This window comes from Eschrichtius robustus, chromosome 1 (assembly GCF_028021215.1).
Source record: "Eschrichtius robustus isolate mEscRob2 chromosome 1, mEscRob2.pri, whole genome shotgun sequence".
Classification (NCBI taxonomy): Eukaryota; Metazoa; Chordata; class Mammalia; order Artiodactyla; family Eschrichtiidae; genus Eschrichtius; species Eschrichtius robustus.
Window position 1 is genome coordinate 74431801 of NC_090824.1, and position 15509 is coordinate 74447309.

A 15509-nucleotide genomic window follows, 5' to 3' on the forward strand; every position below is an offset into this window, starting at 1 on the left:
AAGCAAGAGGATTTTAATTTTTTTTTTAATTTATTTATCTTATTTATTTATTTTTGGCTGCTTTGGGTCTTTGCTGTTGCGCGCCGGTTTTCTCTAGTTGTGGCGAGCGGGGGCTACTCTTCGATGCGGTGCGCGGGCTTCTCGTTGCGGTGGCCTCTCCTGTTGCGGAGCACAGGCTCCGGTGCGCGGGCTTCAGTAGTTGTGGCACACAGGCCCAGCAATTGTGGCTCGCGGACTCTAGAGTGCAGGCTCAGTAGCTGTGGTGCACGGGCTTAGTTGCTCCGCAGCATGTGGGATCTTTCCGGACCAGGGCTCGAACCCGCATCCCCTGCATTAGCAGGCGGATTCTTAACCACTGCACCACCAGGGAAGCCCGAAGATTTTAATTTTTTTCCCACATTCTCAAGTACTTCATAACCACCAGGAAGTTGGGTTCCCACAGCCCCTGGTCTCCCATAAGTTGCTTAAGGAGTGTGGCAGTAAAACTGTCCTACAGCTCAGCCTCTGAGCTCTCCGCCAGCCCTTGGAGGTTCCACATTGTTGGCGTCTCTGTGGGAGCCCTGTGACTCCAAGCCCTCCATGCCACCAAAGAAGATATAGGGATGGTGGCAAATAAGCACATGAAAACATGCTCAACAGCATTAGTCTCTAGGGAAATGCAAACCAAAACCTCAGTGAAATACCACTACACATCCTTTAGAATGGTCAAACTTTTTTTTGTTTAATATTCCATTTTATATGTGTACCACATCTTTTATTTATTTATTTATTTTATTTTGTCTGTACTGGGTCTTAGTTGTGGCCTGCAGGTTTCTTAGTTGCAGCATGCATGCGGGACCTAGTTCCCCGACCAGGGGTTGAACCTGGGCCCCCTGCATTGGGAGCGTGGAGTCTTACACACTGGACCACCAAGCAAGACCCTAGAATGGTCAGACTTTTGAAGCTGACAATACCAAATGCTGGCAAGGATGCAGAGCAACAGGACTGTGCATTGCTGGTGGGAATGCAAAATGATATAACCACTTTGGAAAACAGTTTGGCAATTTCCTATAAAGTCAAACGTGTTCACCATATGACCCAGGATCCTATTCCTGGATATTTACTCAAAAGAAATGAAAACTCCCCTCAAAGACCTCTATGATCCACTCAAAGACTTCTGTGCAAGTGTTTATAGCAACTTTATTTATAATAGCCCCAAACTGGGAGCCACCCAAATGTCTATCAGCCGGTAAATAGAAAACTAATGCGTTCATATAATGGAGTACTACTTGACAATAAAAAGGAACTATTAATATACATAGCAACATGAGTGGATCTCAGAAGTACCATGTTAAGTGAAATAAGCCAGACACAAAAGGCTAGATACTGTATGATTCCATTTATGTGACATTCTGGAAAAGGGACAGAAAGCAAATTGGTGGTTTCCAGAGGTAAGGGAAAGGGACTGACCTCAAAGGAGTACAATATACAAGAGAACTTTCTGGGGTATTGGAAATGTTCTATATAGAGGGTGTGGTAGTGATTAAACAATACATTTGTCAAATCTCATCAAACTGTACACTTAGAAAAATGAATTTTACTAAATGTAAATTATAACGTGATACACCTAAGTAACAAAGGATTCCCCTAAACCTTGTTGCCCTAAAATCAGGTTCAGGAAGATGACATCCAGGATCCTACCAGCTGTTCAGGTCTCCTCTTGAACATACAATATCTTGAAAACAGAGCCCACACTCATGCCCTGATGAGAGGCTTGATTTTTCCCCAAAGCCAGCGCCCACACTTCCATGCTCAACTTCTGGCTTCCAGCCCTGGGCAAGGGCATGTTCTGACCAAGCTCTAATTCGTGGCACGTAATCCCCATTTGTAACCCAACCTACTATCCTGGCCAAAGTTTCTGGACACTGGGGCTGAGCTTGCGGCATTTTTGGCTTGCCCGTTACAGTCTCATCATCAGGAGCGAGGAGCGTTTCTACTTCTGTGCAGAGGGGTCCTGTAGCCTCCTTATGGCCCTGAGGGTATGTTTGGGGGTCTGTCATTTCAGTGCTCCTCACATGGGTCAACTGCTCCAGTGTGCGGTGGGCCACCCGGGTTCAAGACGTTTTCACAGCTGGGAAGCTCCTGGCCCTGGGCCTGATCATCGTCATGGGAGTTGTACAGATCTGCAAAGGTGGGTGTCATCAGAGCTTGCCACCCCTTGTGTGTACACACACACCCCACACTATCTTTGGATGTGTACACACCCTGAGATGTCCCAGTTCTCTCCTTGAATGACTTTTCTTCTTCACTTGCTTGACAAAGGGGACAAGAAACCATTTTCTCCACTGTGGCCGGGAGCTGGGCACGCCCCCCTGGTGTGCAGAGTTCAGTCCTCCCATGCTGATCTCATGGCTCCAGCACAGGTAGATGAAGATTCCAGATTTCTGGAATACTATTGCCCTTTTGTCCCAGCTCCAGGGAAGCTCTTTGTATCTTATATTTTATCTTGTCCATATCTTAAAATGGGAGACAGAGGAGCTTTTTATACGTTTCAAAATTACTCATAATCTCTACAGGAGAGAGCTCTGCATTCCTGGGGCCCCTGCCAACATTCCCCATTGGATTTGGCCCTTTCCAAGCCCGAGCCTGTATTTGGTTTCCATGGGACCTGTGGCAGCACTAGACTCTGCCCAGTGTCACTGGCTCCTGGAGAAAGTCAGATGACAAACAGGGAGACCTCCCACCCACCCACAAGCTCTGGAGGCGGTGTGGGGTGCCTGGATTTTGACTCCAGGAAACATAATTAAGCTTCTGCTGTATAACATGCCTAATTATCTTCATCCATTGGATTAAATTCTTTAGCAGGTTGTATTGTTTTTGGGAACTCAGACTTAAAGAAATCACTGGGCTGTCTTTTCAAAGATAAAGACAGCCCAGTTTTTATTGGGACCTCCTAATCTGGTCCCAGTGCTTTCTCCTGATCACTCTCATCTCGTTATTTCCTGTCCAAATCCTCGATTATGGATGACGATGTAAAGTGTGGTCAGCTACTCAGTATCTTACTATGACCTTAATCAGCAGCCTTTCTTGAGGACCCACTGTGTGCAGGATATTGTGCTGAGGGCTGGGAATGCCATTGAAAAGCTCCTCGCTGAAGAATCCCTGTCTTCAGGAGATCTATTCCATGAAAGGGGAGACCAAACACACGCCTTAGGAAGAGACAGGAGGATATTGACAAAGAAAGCAGAACAAGCTTGAGCTAATAATAGCATCACGGAAGCTTATGTTTGAGGGTTTGTTGTTCTTGGTGCTTTCTCCATGAAAATGTACCAACTTAGGTATGAGGGAAGGTGATCAGGAGATTGCCAGTGACTCCAATCCTGCATCTCCAAATCCTGGCAAACCAGTTCCAATTTACCCTGCCCTGCCCAGTAACCTCCCCTGGCCTTTCTTTCCAAGGAACTCTGCCTTTTAAAAAAGGAACATTCAGAACTGTGCTTTGAACCTGAGCCGCCATTTGGACTCATCATTACCACGTCCTGGGGGGTCCTAGACCTCTACTTCTCTGCTACTTTTGGCCCCACTTCTCCAATATGTGGCCTTCACTGGAGACCGGGGGCTGCCGAGTTCTGACGTGTCTCTCTGAGCAGCCTCCTGCCCCTGTGTCCACAGGACAGTACTTCTGGCTGGAGCCAAAGAACGCATTTGAGAATTTCCAGGAACCTGACGTCGGCCTCATGGCGCTGGCTTTCCTTCAGGGCTCCTTTGCCTATGGAGGCTGGAACTTTCTAAATTACGTGACGGAGGAGCTTGTCGATCCCTACAAGTGAGTTGCAGTAGCCCAGCTCTCCCTCTCCCCCTTCAAAATCCACGGCACCTGCCACTGGAAAGAGGGAGCCACAGGTCCAGTGCCTACTTCTCCCCTCAGTCCCCTTCTGACCATGACCTGGTCTATCCTGAAGAACCAGTTCATTTCTCAGGAACTTAGACCATTTGTCACCCACCCTGCCAGGAGAAAAATGATCCAGTGACTATGCCAGAGCAGGTGAAAAGCTGACAAACATGGTGCTGAGATAACACCACTGCCTTAGAGAGTGCAATGTGCCCTGAGAGGATTCCAGGCGTCTTACTCATCTGTCTCATGACAGGCAGGTCTTTGTATCTTGAGGTGTGTGTTCGGGGAGGGGTGGGGAGCGCATGGTGGAGATTCTGGTCAGGAAGAGATCAACAGGTATGGAGCATATTTCCAACCTAAGCTGTTTCATTTCCCTTCGATTATCCTGCCCATATGGAGACAAAATCCACCCCCCAGGGAGAGGGAGCATCGCAGAAGGCTGCAAGGACAACTCCGTGCAGAAAGACAGAAGGCACGCCCTGGACCCCATGACGAGGCAGGTGGTCCCAGGTGCCAGGCCTTCCCCCTCTCACCTCCTCTCCCTCTACAGGAACCTTCCCAGAGCCATCTTCATCTCCATCCCACTGGTCACATTTGTGTATGTCTTTGCCAATGTCGCTTATGTCACTGCACTGTCCCCCCAGGAGCTGCTGGCATCAAACGCAGTCGCTGTGGTAAGAAATCAAACTCGGGGAGGGATAAATTAGGAGTATGGGATTAACAGATATGCACTACTATATATAAAATAGATAAACAATAAGGACCTACTGTATAGCACAGGGGACTATACTCAATATCTTGTAATAACCTATAATGGAAAAGAATCTGAAAAGGAAGGTATTTATATCTTTATATATATAGATTATATATAAATATATATATAGCTGAATCACTTTGCTGTACACCTGAAACACTGTAAATCAACTATACTTCAATTTTAAAAAAGGAAAGAAAGAAATCAAACTCACATGCCCTCAAACTGGGAATGGTGATATAGACTTGTGGGCCTAGCCCCCCTCGCTTTCCCCTGATCCATGGCCTTGTGGGACTGGAAGTCTTCTCAGGTCCTCAGGGCAGAAGCCACGTCTTCAGGTGCCCAGGAGCAATCGGATGGCCAGGATGTGATGGGCAACTACAACGGCAGAACTGAGTCATTGTCACAGACTGTATGGCCTACAAAACGGAAATATTTACTATCTGACTCTACAGAAAAAAGTTTGCTGACTCCTGATCTAGGGCACTTTAAACTTTTGTTTGTTTGTTTATTTATTTATTTATTTAGGCTGCGTTGGGTCTTTGCTGCTGCGCGCGAGCTTTCTCTAGTTGCGGGGAGCAGGGGCTACTCCTCGTTGTGGTGCGCGGGCTTCTCATTGTGGTGACTTCTCTTGTTGCGGAGCACAGGCTCTAGGCGCGTGGGCTTCAGTAGTTACGGCGCATGGGCTCAGTCGTTGTGGCTCACGGGCTTAGTTGCTCCACGGCATGTGGGATCTTCCCGGACCAGAGCTCGAACCCATGTCCCCTGCACTGGCAGGCAGATTCTTAACCGCTGAGCCACCAGGGAAGTCCTTAGGGCACTTTAAACTTGAAATATGATGATTGTATAAAGGAGATGGGCTCCTCCTCAGAAAGACATAATCTTGCACAAGACTCGCAGTTTCTCTCTGCCTCCGTATCCTCACCTGGACAACTTGACTCCTTCCCTCATTAGGGAAAAGCATATGCAGTTTGTGCTCTTTGGGGAGAGATCTTACAAGTCCAAGGCATTGGGGTCCTTGATATCCGGGAAAGACCTGGGAGCCATGCAGTTCCCTCATGTGGCTTCACCTGGGCCACAGCCCCACCCTGCCACTGTCATCATGGGTCTAATCTCTGAAGACCATAAAAAAAGAGGCTCTCCACTGTCCCATGGCAGCCTGTTCACATGACCACTAACCCTCCCCAGCAAGACAGCTCTTACACACGACCCCTTCCTCATCATGTGCTATAAATTATATATAAATATAAATGTGCTATAAATCAAGCATGTACTTGGCTCAGAGAATGTAGAAAAGGCTGATTCCCCAACATTTTATATCCTTTCTTTTTTTAAAATAAATCTATTTATTTATTTATTTTTGGCTGCGTTGGCTCTTCGTTGCTGCGCGCAGGCTTTTCTCTAGTTGCAGTGAGAGGGGGCTACTCTTTGTTGCAGTGCGCAGGCTTCTCATTGCGGTGGCTTCTCTTGTTGTGGAGCATGGCCTCTAGGCGCGCAGGCTTCAGTAGTTGTGGCTCGTGGGTTCTGGAGCGCAGGCTCAGTAGTTGCGGCACACGGGCTTAGTTGCTCCACGGCATGTGGGATCTTCCCAGACCAGTGATCGAACCCGTGTCCCCTGCATTGGCAGGTGGATTCCTAATCACTGCTCCACCGGGGAAGTTCCTATATCCTTTCAATACATGCAGACTGGTCTATAGCTTCACCACCTTTTCTTTCTTGGCCTACGTAGTGGTTTGTTCTTATCACTCCCCCCCGCCCCCACAATATCTTCTGTTTCTATGAATTAGGATTTATCTCTATTTTACAGATGGGAAAACTGAGGCTCAAAGATTAAGAACTTTGCTCAAGGTCTCACAGCTCCTAAATGTTGGGCTAAGATTTGAAACCCAGCCTGAGTCGCTCTAGTGTAAAGTACACGAGGCCTGGACTCACACAGCTGGTTTCCGGTCCTGGCCCTCCACTTCCTGGGTGTGTGATCTTAGGCAAACTATTTAATTGCTTTGTGCCTCAATTTCATTATCCATAAAACAAGGATAGCAAATGTTAGTTGTTCATTGTTATTATCACCACCATACACAGTCTCATTCATTAGTTAATCAGTCCCAAACATTACTGAATCCCCAGTGTGTAGTCATCACCAAGGGAAGTAGGGGTGCAGGAGGGGCTGGGGCAGGGAAGCTGTGGTCCCTCCTCTCAAGGACTTTAGCCAGAGAGACTCAGCAGGGGTGGGTTTGGGAGGGAACATTCCCAGCAGTGACACACAGGTGGGAGGCTGTGACCTCTCCTTTTATGCTCACTCCTTGTTTTCTCTCCCAGACTTTTGGAGAGAAGCTTCTAGGGGTCATGGCCTGGATCATGCCCATTTCCGTCGCCCTGTCCACATTTGGAGGAGTCAATGGGTCCCTCTTCACCTCCTCCCGGTGAGTGCCGTCCAGGCCCTTCCTGGGCCAGAGGCCACTCTGCTGTGCATATTGCTCTGTGTATATGTGGGGGGCTTGTCTCCGTCAGCGGGGGTCTGTATGGGCGGCTGGGTGGTGACCTTGCAGGGGGTGATTGCTCACACGAGGGCGTGTGCGTGTGTCTGTGTGGACACGGAGGAGCCTGTGCTGCTCGTGTGGTGACGCACGACGTGTGTGGCTTTAGCTGCGGTGGCAGGAAGCGCCATCCCACCTCACGTCCAGAGGAGCAGAGGGCTGAGGAGTCCCCAGGCTGTGTGCTTGGCGACAGAACAGTGCCTTGCCTGCAGCCTCAGAGCCCCTTTCCCGCTTGCCTGGAAGCAGGCTGTGCTGGCTGGAAAGGAACCCCACTCTGAAAGGGACCAGGAGGGACCCGTGCCTGGGGCCTCTGGCTGGCCTCTCATGAAAGTTCTGGGCCCGGATTGCAGATGGAATGGGCTCATCTGAGTGCCCTGAGGGGGCAGGCTCCTCCCTGTTAAGCTGACAGGTGGCCGTAGGAGGCCCTGTGTGGCCACCCATGAGACGCGGGTAGGGGTGTGAAGTGAGATGGGTGAGGAAGAACGGAAGGAAAGCATTTGTCCAAAGCCACGTCCCCTACCCCAAACACTCAGGAAAGCCCGAAGCATGAATGGGCCCAGGCGTCCCCAGCCCCTGCCTGCACACATCCGGACATCTGCCCCCTTCTTAATGTCCCTTTTTGCTGTCTCCAGAATGGGCAGTTGAGGCTGGCAGATGCTGGATGATTTCCATTGATGTAGTCCAAAGGGTCCTCCCAGCGTTCTTAGAAAGCCCCCCTCCTCCAAGGGCACAGTCCTACTCGAAAGATACAGCAAAAGCAGTGAGCCCCTGAATTCAGCTGCTTCCAAAGCCAGCGTCACGTCAGGGAGGAGTTCCTGTGAAATGACAAGGGAGTGTCATGTTTTCAGGACCCAGGGCAAGAAAGAGGGAGTGTGGGCATCCCCCGTACCCCAGGACCCTCCGACACTCACCCACGGCAACCTCGTGTGCGTGTTACACAGGAGCAGTGACCCCCGGAGGCCCCAGCCGAGGGCAAGCGGTGGAAGAGCAGTGACCCTTGAGGCTCTCTGGGATCTATTGAAGGAGAGTGACTGGCTCCAGTCGCTTTAGAGTGGGGTTTGTCCCTCGGGTAGGCCGAGCAGCGGTCTGCGTGCATGTGGTCCAGCTATGTGTGCATGCGAGAGGCAGCGGCCCGATGCGCTCGGCCTCGGATTCAGAGGCACAGCTCACCCGGCAGGCCTCCTCAACTCATCTTTCCAGTTCCTTCCATCCTTCCTTCCTTCCTCCCTCCCTCCCTCCCTCCTTCCTTCCTTCCTTCCTCCCTCCCTCCCTCCCTCCCTTCCTTCCTTGCTCCCTCCTTCCCTCCTTCCTTCCTTGCTCCCTCCTTCCCTCCTTCCTTCCTTCCTTCCTCCCTCCCTCCCTCCCTTCCTCCCTCCCACCCTCCCTCCATCCCTCCCTCTTTCCTTCCTCCCTTCCTCCCTTCCTGCCTCCTTCCCTCCTTCTCTCTCTTACTCTTTTGTGTTTGGGGGTATGGAGAGGATGATCCTTCCTGAGGAGTAGGAGCGTGTGTGCGTGTGTGTCATGCTTAATGTCATGTCTCCTCTGTGGTCGGCTAGCTGGGCAAGGATTGTCTCTTGTGAACTTGACTTGCTAATACTGTTGGACCTGCCAACTCCACTTGGTCCTGGCTGCATGTGGAGGAGGGATGTGAACTTGGGACCCTGGTTATGTGCATGGTGAGGCCCACAGAGCACCTGGGGCTCCACTGGGTGCATGAGGCTGCACTGCAGAGGGGCAATGTCATGTGGCTGCATGAAACTAGTGACACAGGACGAGGTAGTTGATGATGGCAACTGGTGGTGTACATATGGGTACTTGGGACCATAATCGACTCCCATGCTTCTGAGGAGCCACAGCTGTTGGCTCCACTCTCCCCCATACACAAATCACAAAGTGACAGTTCCCTCAGACCACCCAGTGTGCTGATTCTGTTCCTTTCTGTCTGTGACCATCCCCTTCCTCTCAACGCTTCACACCATCCCCTTCCTCTCAACGCTTAGGTGCTCCTTTCCCTACAAAATCCTAGAAAAAAAGGAAAAGTGGCCTAATTTCCAATGAAAAGTGGCCTAATTTCCTAACAGCTTACAGTATTCTCTTTTTTTCTTGGGAGAGGAAAGAAGAAGAAGGCTGCTCTTTATGTTAAAATTTCTCTTTTTAAAAATAATTTGTAAACATCAGTATCCTGGTCGTGATATTGTAGTATAGTTTTGCAATATGTTACCAACGGGAGAACTGGGTGAAGGATACATAGGGTCGCTCTGCATTATTTCTTACAACTGCATGTGAATCTATGATTATCTCAAAATAAAATTTTAATTTTTTTAACTTAAAAAATAATTTTTGGGGAATTCCCTGGCAGTCCAGTGGTTAGGACTCCCTGCTTTTCACTGCTGAGGGCCCGGGTTCGATCCCTGGTTGGGGAACTAAGATCCTACAAGCCGCCACGTGGTGCAGCCAAAAAAAAAAAAAAAAAAAATTTATTCTAATTATAAGTTTCCTGTCTATTTTAAAATTTTTTTAATTTATAAAATCTAAGAAAGAAAATTTAAGTTACTAATAATTCTACCACCCAGAGGTAATTGGTTGATATTTTAATGTTTTTACATGTCTGTAAATAATATCTTAGTTAATAGGAATCATACTGTATGGAATCGTACAGTTTTCTGTCTTGCTTTTTTCATTTAATGTTATATTGTGAGCATATTCTCACACAATCTTTTTTTTCAAAAACATTATGTCTGCATAATATTCTATTTTATAGGTATACCATAATTTATGTAACCATCTACTTTATGTCATTTAGGGTATTTCCAATCTTTTTTATCATCACAATATCTTTGTATGTACACCTTTCACTAACTCTATTCATTTCTTCAGGATTTTGGGGGAGAATAGAATAAGTAGCTTACGGATATAAATGTTCAGGTATAATTTACATACAATAAAATACACAGATCGTAAGTGTTCAGGTTGATGAGTTTTGACGACTGTAGACAACCATGTAACTACCACTCAAAACAAGATATAGAACATTTCCACATATCCCCCAAGTTCTCACGTGTCCCTTCCTGGTCTACCACCCATTCCCCACCCCACAAAGGCAGCTACTTCCTGAGTAGGATAGGCATGTTTTTAAGGCTTTCCACGTACAGTTTAGTCCCCATGTCTCAAAGAACCTATATCCCTTGAGGAGGAAGGAGGCACATTTTTAAAGGGATTAAGGCTTTAGGCAAAGGAGAGAGGCTACTCCTACAGCGCTCCAGGTTTTGTGAGAGACCCACAGAGTGACAGCACAGTCATCAGTAACCCCAAGCCACCCAGACCACACTCAGGGTCTCCACACTCCAGAATCCATCCACTTATCCACTGACTGCCTCTGGTTTGCCTGCACCTGCCTTGTGAACGTGGGTCATTTGACTAGTGGGCTGGAAGGTGTGCACGAGAAGGCAGGTACCTGGCTGGAGGGGGGATACTCCTGTGTGGGCAGAGGTGGGCATGGATGAGGGAGCCGGACTAGGGAGGAAGCATCTTTGGATGGTCCATGGGCCATCGCAGGCTGACCTGCTTTTCTCTCTGCCAGGCTGTTCTTTGCTGGAGCCAGGGAGGGCCACCTTCCCAGTGTGTTGGCCATGATCCACGTGAAGCGCTGCACCCCAATCCCAGCCTTGCTTTTCACAGTAAGGTTCCCTCCCTCTGCCAGCCCTGCACACACCCTCCCTCTTTGTGCTGCTTTGAGCTGGGAGTTTACAGTTCCCACACACGCCCCTGTCACCCTTGTGCTCCTAGGTTTCTCTGGGCCTTAAGTAATCTGGCAAATGGTATACATGGGCCTGATTAACATCAAGAGATATAGCAAGGAAAGACCCTGAGTCCTGAAATACCTTAAGGTTCATTCTCCTGAAATACCTTAAGGGTCCCAGGCTGGCTCATTCCATTCTCCCATACTTTTGGGTCAGACTGAAGTGGCTGCTTCAAGATTCTACAACCTCACAAAGAAACTTCTTTCTTGGCTCCCCCTGCACCTGTTACCCCCAGGGTAGCAGCTTTGGGCCTCTGCTCCTGGCTGATCACTGCACACTCCCACCCCTCCCCATCAACCTTCCTGCTCCAGGAGGCTCTGCCAGTCTCTTGGGAAACATCACTGAAACAAATTTGGTCTCAGGGTACACCAAATAAGAAAAATCATAAAGGAAGACTGGTAAACTGGTAAACTGAAAATGCAGAAAGGGAAACTCGGGATGGGAGGGGTAAATGGTAAATGGTGGTAAATGGAGGTGGAATTACCCCGGAGTAGAAGCATTTAGAGAGAGCAAACAGAAGGAGCAAAGACTTGTTCCTGATGAGTCTTTGGGGTTATTTTTTTTTCTTTCTGGATCCTGACTAAAATATCAAAAGTGACTTTGGTTCACCAGAGAAGCAGTTAGACCAGGGTAGTAGAGCTCTCAGGAGTGAAGGGCATTCACAGTACAACATTACGGGGAATTTCAGAATGTTCAGATATAGGAAGAAGGTCATCCTGGTTGGTTAGTGGTGAAAGGCAACTGGAGAAGACTCAATGCTCCCAGTGAGCCACAAACTTTTTTTCAGTGTAAGCCAATGGTGCAGGCCTATGACTGCAAGGGAAGTACAGTAAGAATCTGGCTTTTTCATCCCTTAAAATCTTCCCGATTATTTCCACCATCAGATCTTACAGGAGAACCGAGCCTTCTGTTGGCCTGAAACAAATTAGCAGAGGGAAAGAACATGGTTCCGAGAGAGCCACTGAGATGATTTTGAAGTTAGAGAGTGAATTCTATCAAGAAAACGTCACAGGGATGTTATGAGGGTTACATGAGTTAATATTTGTAGAATGCTAGAGAAAGAACCTGACACTTAAGAAGTGCTATATAACTGTTTATGATTTAAAAAAAAAAAAAAAGAAAGAAAGAAAAAAAAAGAAAAGGAAGGAAGAAAAATAAATTAGATGACTCAACCAGGAAAAGAGGACGAGGGCAAGAATAAAGCCTTAATCTGCAGTTAACAACCTTCCCTAAGGGATTAAAAAAAACCAACTTAGCTTGAGCTTCAACCAAGGAAGAAATATAAATGAGACCAGGGTGGCACAGAGCCGGCTGCCACCAGTGTGGCCAGGCCAGTTGTTTACAGCCAGTATCTGTTCTGATTGGTTACTGCCCATGCCGTACCTGCTGTATCTGTGGTTAAGTGTTTTGATTACCACCCATGTGGTGAGAAAGAACTTCCTGGTGATGAAGGTGTTAGCAATGACCTGGGTTTCTAGGAGAGGTGGTAAAGTCTCCATTTTGAGAGATCCGCTATAAAATGGCATCGTGTGCCTAGAGGCAGGGGAACAGCCCCGACCAGTCTCCTAATGCCTTTCTGATCACCGATGAGCTTCTCCCACTCCCCCCCAGTGCATCTCCACCCTGCTGATGCTTGTCACCAGCGACATGTACACACTCATCAACTATGTGGGCTTCATCAACTACTTCTTCTACGGCGTCACAATTGCTGGACAGATAGTTCTTCGGTGGAAGAAGCCAGACATCCCCCGCCCCATCAAGGTGCGAGAACCTCCCTTTGGGGCCCCTCCCCCTCGTCCACTGGTTCTAGCTGAGCTCAGATTTTTACACCACCTTGTCCTCGCTGCTGACCGCAGCTCATCATCTCCATGAGTGTGGGAAACCCTCTGGGAAGCAAAGGCCATGTGTGAATGGGGCAGCCATTTCCATTCTCCACTGGGGACAGGACCAGAGCAAACTGCAGCTGGAGGAATAGGTTAGATGAAGTGATACTTCCATCCTGTCATTCCTTTGTTTCCTATGGCTCTTAGTCTTTAAAAAGTCAGCTGATTTTTCCTCGACCTTCTAACCTGACCAGTCTCCTACTCGTCCCTCCAGGTAGCTGGGTTCACTCGTGCAATCTCTCCATCTCATCCCGGAATGAGTTTCCTTCTCCCATCTGCCTCTCCAAATTTTAACCATTTTCCACACTCAAGGACCTCTCTTCCTTGAAGCTTCCCAGTCCACTCCAGCCTTCCGTGATCCTCCCTTTTTAAAAGTACTATGGCCCTGCACATAGTAGGGTGCCTGGTGAACCTCTCGATTGTACAAGGAATAAATTTGTGATAGGAACAGATGGGAGTGCTCAGAACAACATATGCCAGAGTGCTATGGGTTCTCCTGCAAATTAGAAGACTAGGGTATATCCCTGAGCTATCTGAACAATCCTATTCTGGAAACACAGACTAGATGCTTCTAGAAGATTCTGCCAGCTGAGGAATCGAGGGCTCTCGAAATCTCTCTGCCACTTTCCTACCACTCTTAGAAAGCCTGCTAGAGAGAATAGGAAGTAGAATAACCCCATCTCCCTACCATACGCATCCCTCTAAGAGGAGAGGAGAAAGGCAGCTGAGTCTAGAGTCTTGAAGACTCTACAGGGGACTCCCACCTGCGGTCAGAAGAGCGGGTGGAGCCCACAGAGTTTGCTTCTTCCTGAAGTAAATAAGGCCCCGGACTGCCTTATGCCACACTAGGATTCCTGATTTCTCTCGTCTTGGCAGAAACTGCTTGAAACAAATTGGGACTGTCCCTGGTGAGAGGGAGGGACATTTGCCACATCCTGCCAGCTGGGGGAGGGGAGCCTGACTGACAGGTCATCTCCTTCTTGCCCCTCATTCATTTCTCCTGCTCTCCTTCTCCCGAGGACCTCAGCAAACATATATCAATGTACCAGCAAGCTCATCAACCTACATGGGCTCCTCTGGCTGCTACAGGCACACAGCTGGATGAGGCCTTGTTTGATCCCACCTCGGAGGACAATGAGGATTGTCCCCTCCCTAGGCCCCCCACTCCTCTAACTGTCCCACTGCCCACGTTCGCCAACGTCTGTTGACACAGCACTTGCCCCATCAGGGCTCAGGGTGTGGGAGCCACAGAGCTGAGTGAAACCCAGCTTTGCCCTCAAAGCGCTTCCCTGTGGGTGAAGAAGGGGGAAGGTGCCCTGATGCTGGGGGCCATAGGATCCGTACAGGTAACGGTGCCTCTGATCCACAGGTCAACCTGCTGTTCCCCATCATCTACTTGCTGTTCTGGGCCTTCCTGCTGGTCTTCAGCCTGTGGTCGGAGCCCGTGGTGTGTGGCACCGGCCTGGCCATCATGCTGACAGGGGTGCCTGTCTATTTCCTGGGTGTTTACTGGCAACACAAGCCCAGGTGTTTCAATAAGTTCATTGGTAAGTTGTTGAAGATTCTGAGTGGCTAGAGGGCCCCCTGGTCTGGAATAGAGTGGTCAGCAGTCTGGCTGGGGAACCCCACCAGGATCAGGAGGCTGGGCCATAGAGCACTGGAGAAAGGGTCGGGACAGGAAAGGGCAGGTGCCTCCCCAGAGACCTCTGAGGAGAGGAGAACAGCGGATATTTCTGCACAGACCTTAGGCCTGCCAGAGTGACCATCCTATAGCAGCCGCCCTGGGCTGGGTGGAGACCAGTGGACACCCTAGAATTGGTGGTCAGTGGGCATGGAGCCTTGATGAGAAGGAGCGGCCAGCAAACAGGCTGCCCAGAGACGGAGGAGGTGGGTGAGGTGGCTGTCTCCTGGAGAGCTGGGAAGGGCCCTGGTCTGGTTGGCCAGGTTGGTGGGACGCTCAGCACTGATCTGGTTTCTGTGTGGCCTCCTCCTGCAGAGTTGCTGACCCTGGTGAGCCAGAAGATGTGTATGGTTGTGTACCCCAAGGTGGAGGAGGACTCAGGGACAGAGGAGCTAAATGAGGATGTGGAGCAGTGGCGGCAGCCCATCTACCAGCCCGCTGCCCCCAAGGACAAGGCTGCAGAGGAGCCCTGAGGACCGCCCTCCCCTCTCAGCTGCTTCCCTCCGCCTTCATCCCCCTCTCTGCCCTCCTTCCCTGCCTGGGTCCCCCAAACACACACACACCCCTCTGCCTCTGTCAAGCAGGGGCAGGACCTGGGTGTGGGTGGTGAGAAACTACAGACAAAGATACTGACATTTGTACCCAAAGATCCAGCCTCCTCTCACCCCCAAGGCCTGTGTCTAAAGCAGTGGAGCTTCCAGGGGTGCCCTACACGGCCCTCCCTCCTGGGCCCACACCCTTAGTCGCCTCCTCAGGAACCTGAGTTCAGGACTGCCTTCCCTCCCCATTCCTGAGCCCGAGGGAGGCCTCAGCTCCAAGAGAAGTGGCAGCAACAGTGAGTCACTTGGGGACAGACTCGAGCAAATCTGTCACCATTAAAGGTCAGCTGAAGAGACCCAAATCCCCTTCCCTTCACCAGTGACCGAAGACATCAGAGGTGATGCTTCCCTCTGCCCCACCCCTCCCCATCCTCCCACCACCCC

At 49.6% G+C, this 15509-nt stretch overlaps 1 protein-coding gene across 2 annotated transcripts in view; it reads left to right on the forward strand.

Moving 5' to 3' along the window:
- The window catches only part of SLC7A8 (solute carrier family 7 member 8), a 55712-nt gene extending 40214 nt beyond the window's left edge, over nucleotides 1–15498 (forward strand). The window contains exons 4-11 of one of the 2 annotated variants that reach the window (XM_068547650.1): nucleotides 2045–2170; nucleotides 3652–3805; nucleotides 4425–4548; nucleotides 6945–7048; nucleotides 10743–10839; nucleotides 12574–12723; nucleotides 14215–14392; nucleotides 14842–15498. In XM_068547650.1, the coding sequence (XP_068403751.1) occupies nucleotides 2045–2170; nucleotides 3652–3805; nucleotides 4425–4548; nucleotides 6945–7048; nucleotides 10743–10839; nucleotides 12574–12723; nucleotides 14215–14392; nucleotides 14842–14999 (1091 nt within the window). In that variant the 3' untranslated portion in view covers nucleotides 15000–15498. Of the gene's footprint in view, nucleotides 1–2044; nucleotides 2171–3651; nucleotides 3806–4424; nucleotides 4549–6944; nucleotides 7049–10742; nucleotides 10840–12573; nucleotides 12724–14214; nucleotides 14393–14841 lie in introns of those variants that run through there. The other variant, XM_068547658.1, reaches the window with a different exon arrangement.
- Nucleotides 15499–15509: the final 11 nt, after the last annotated feature.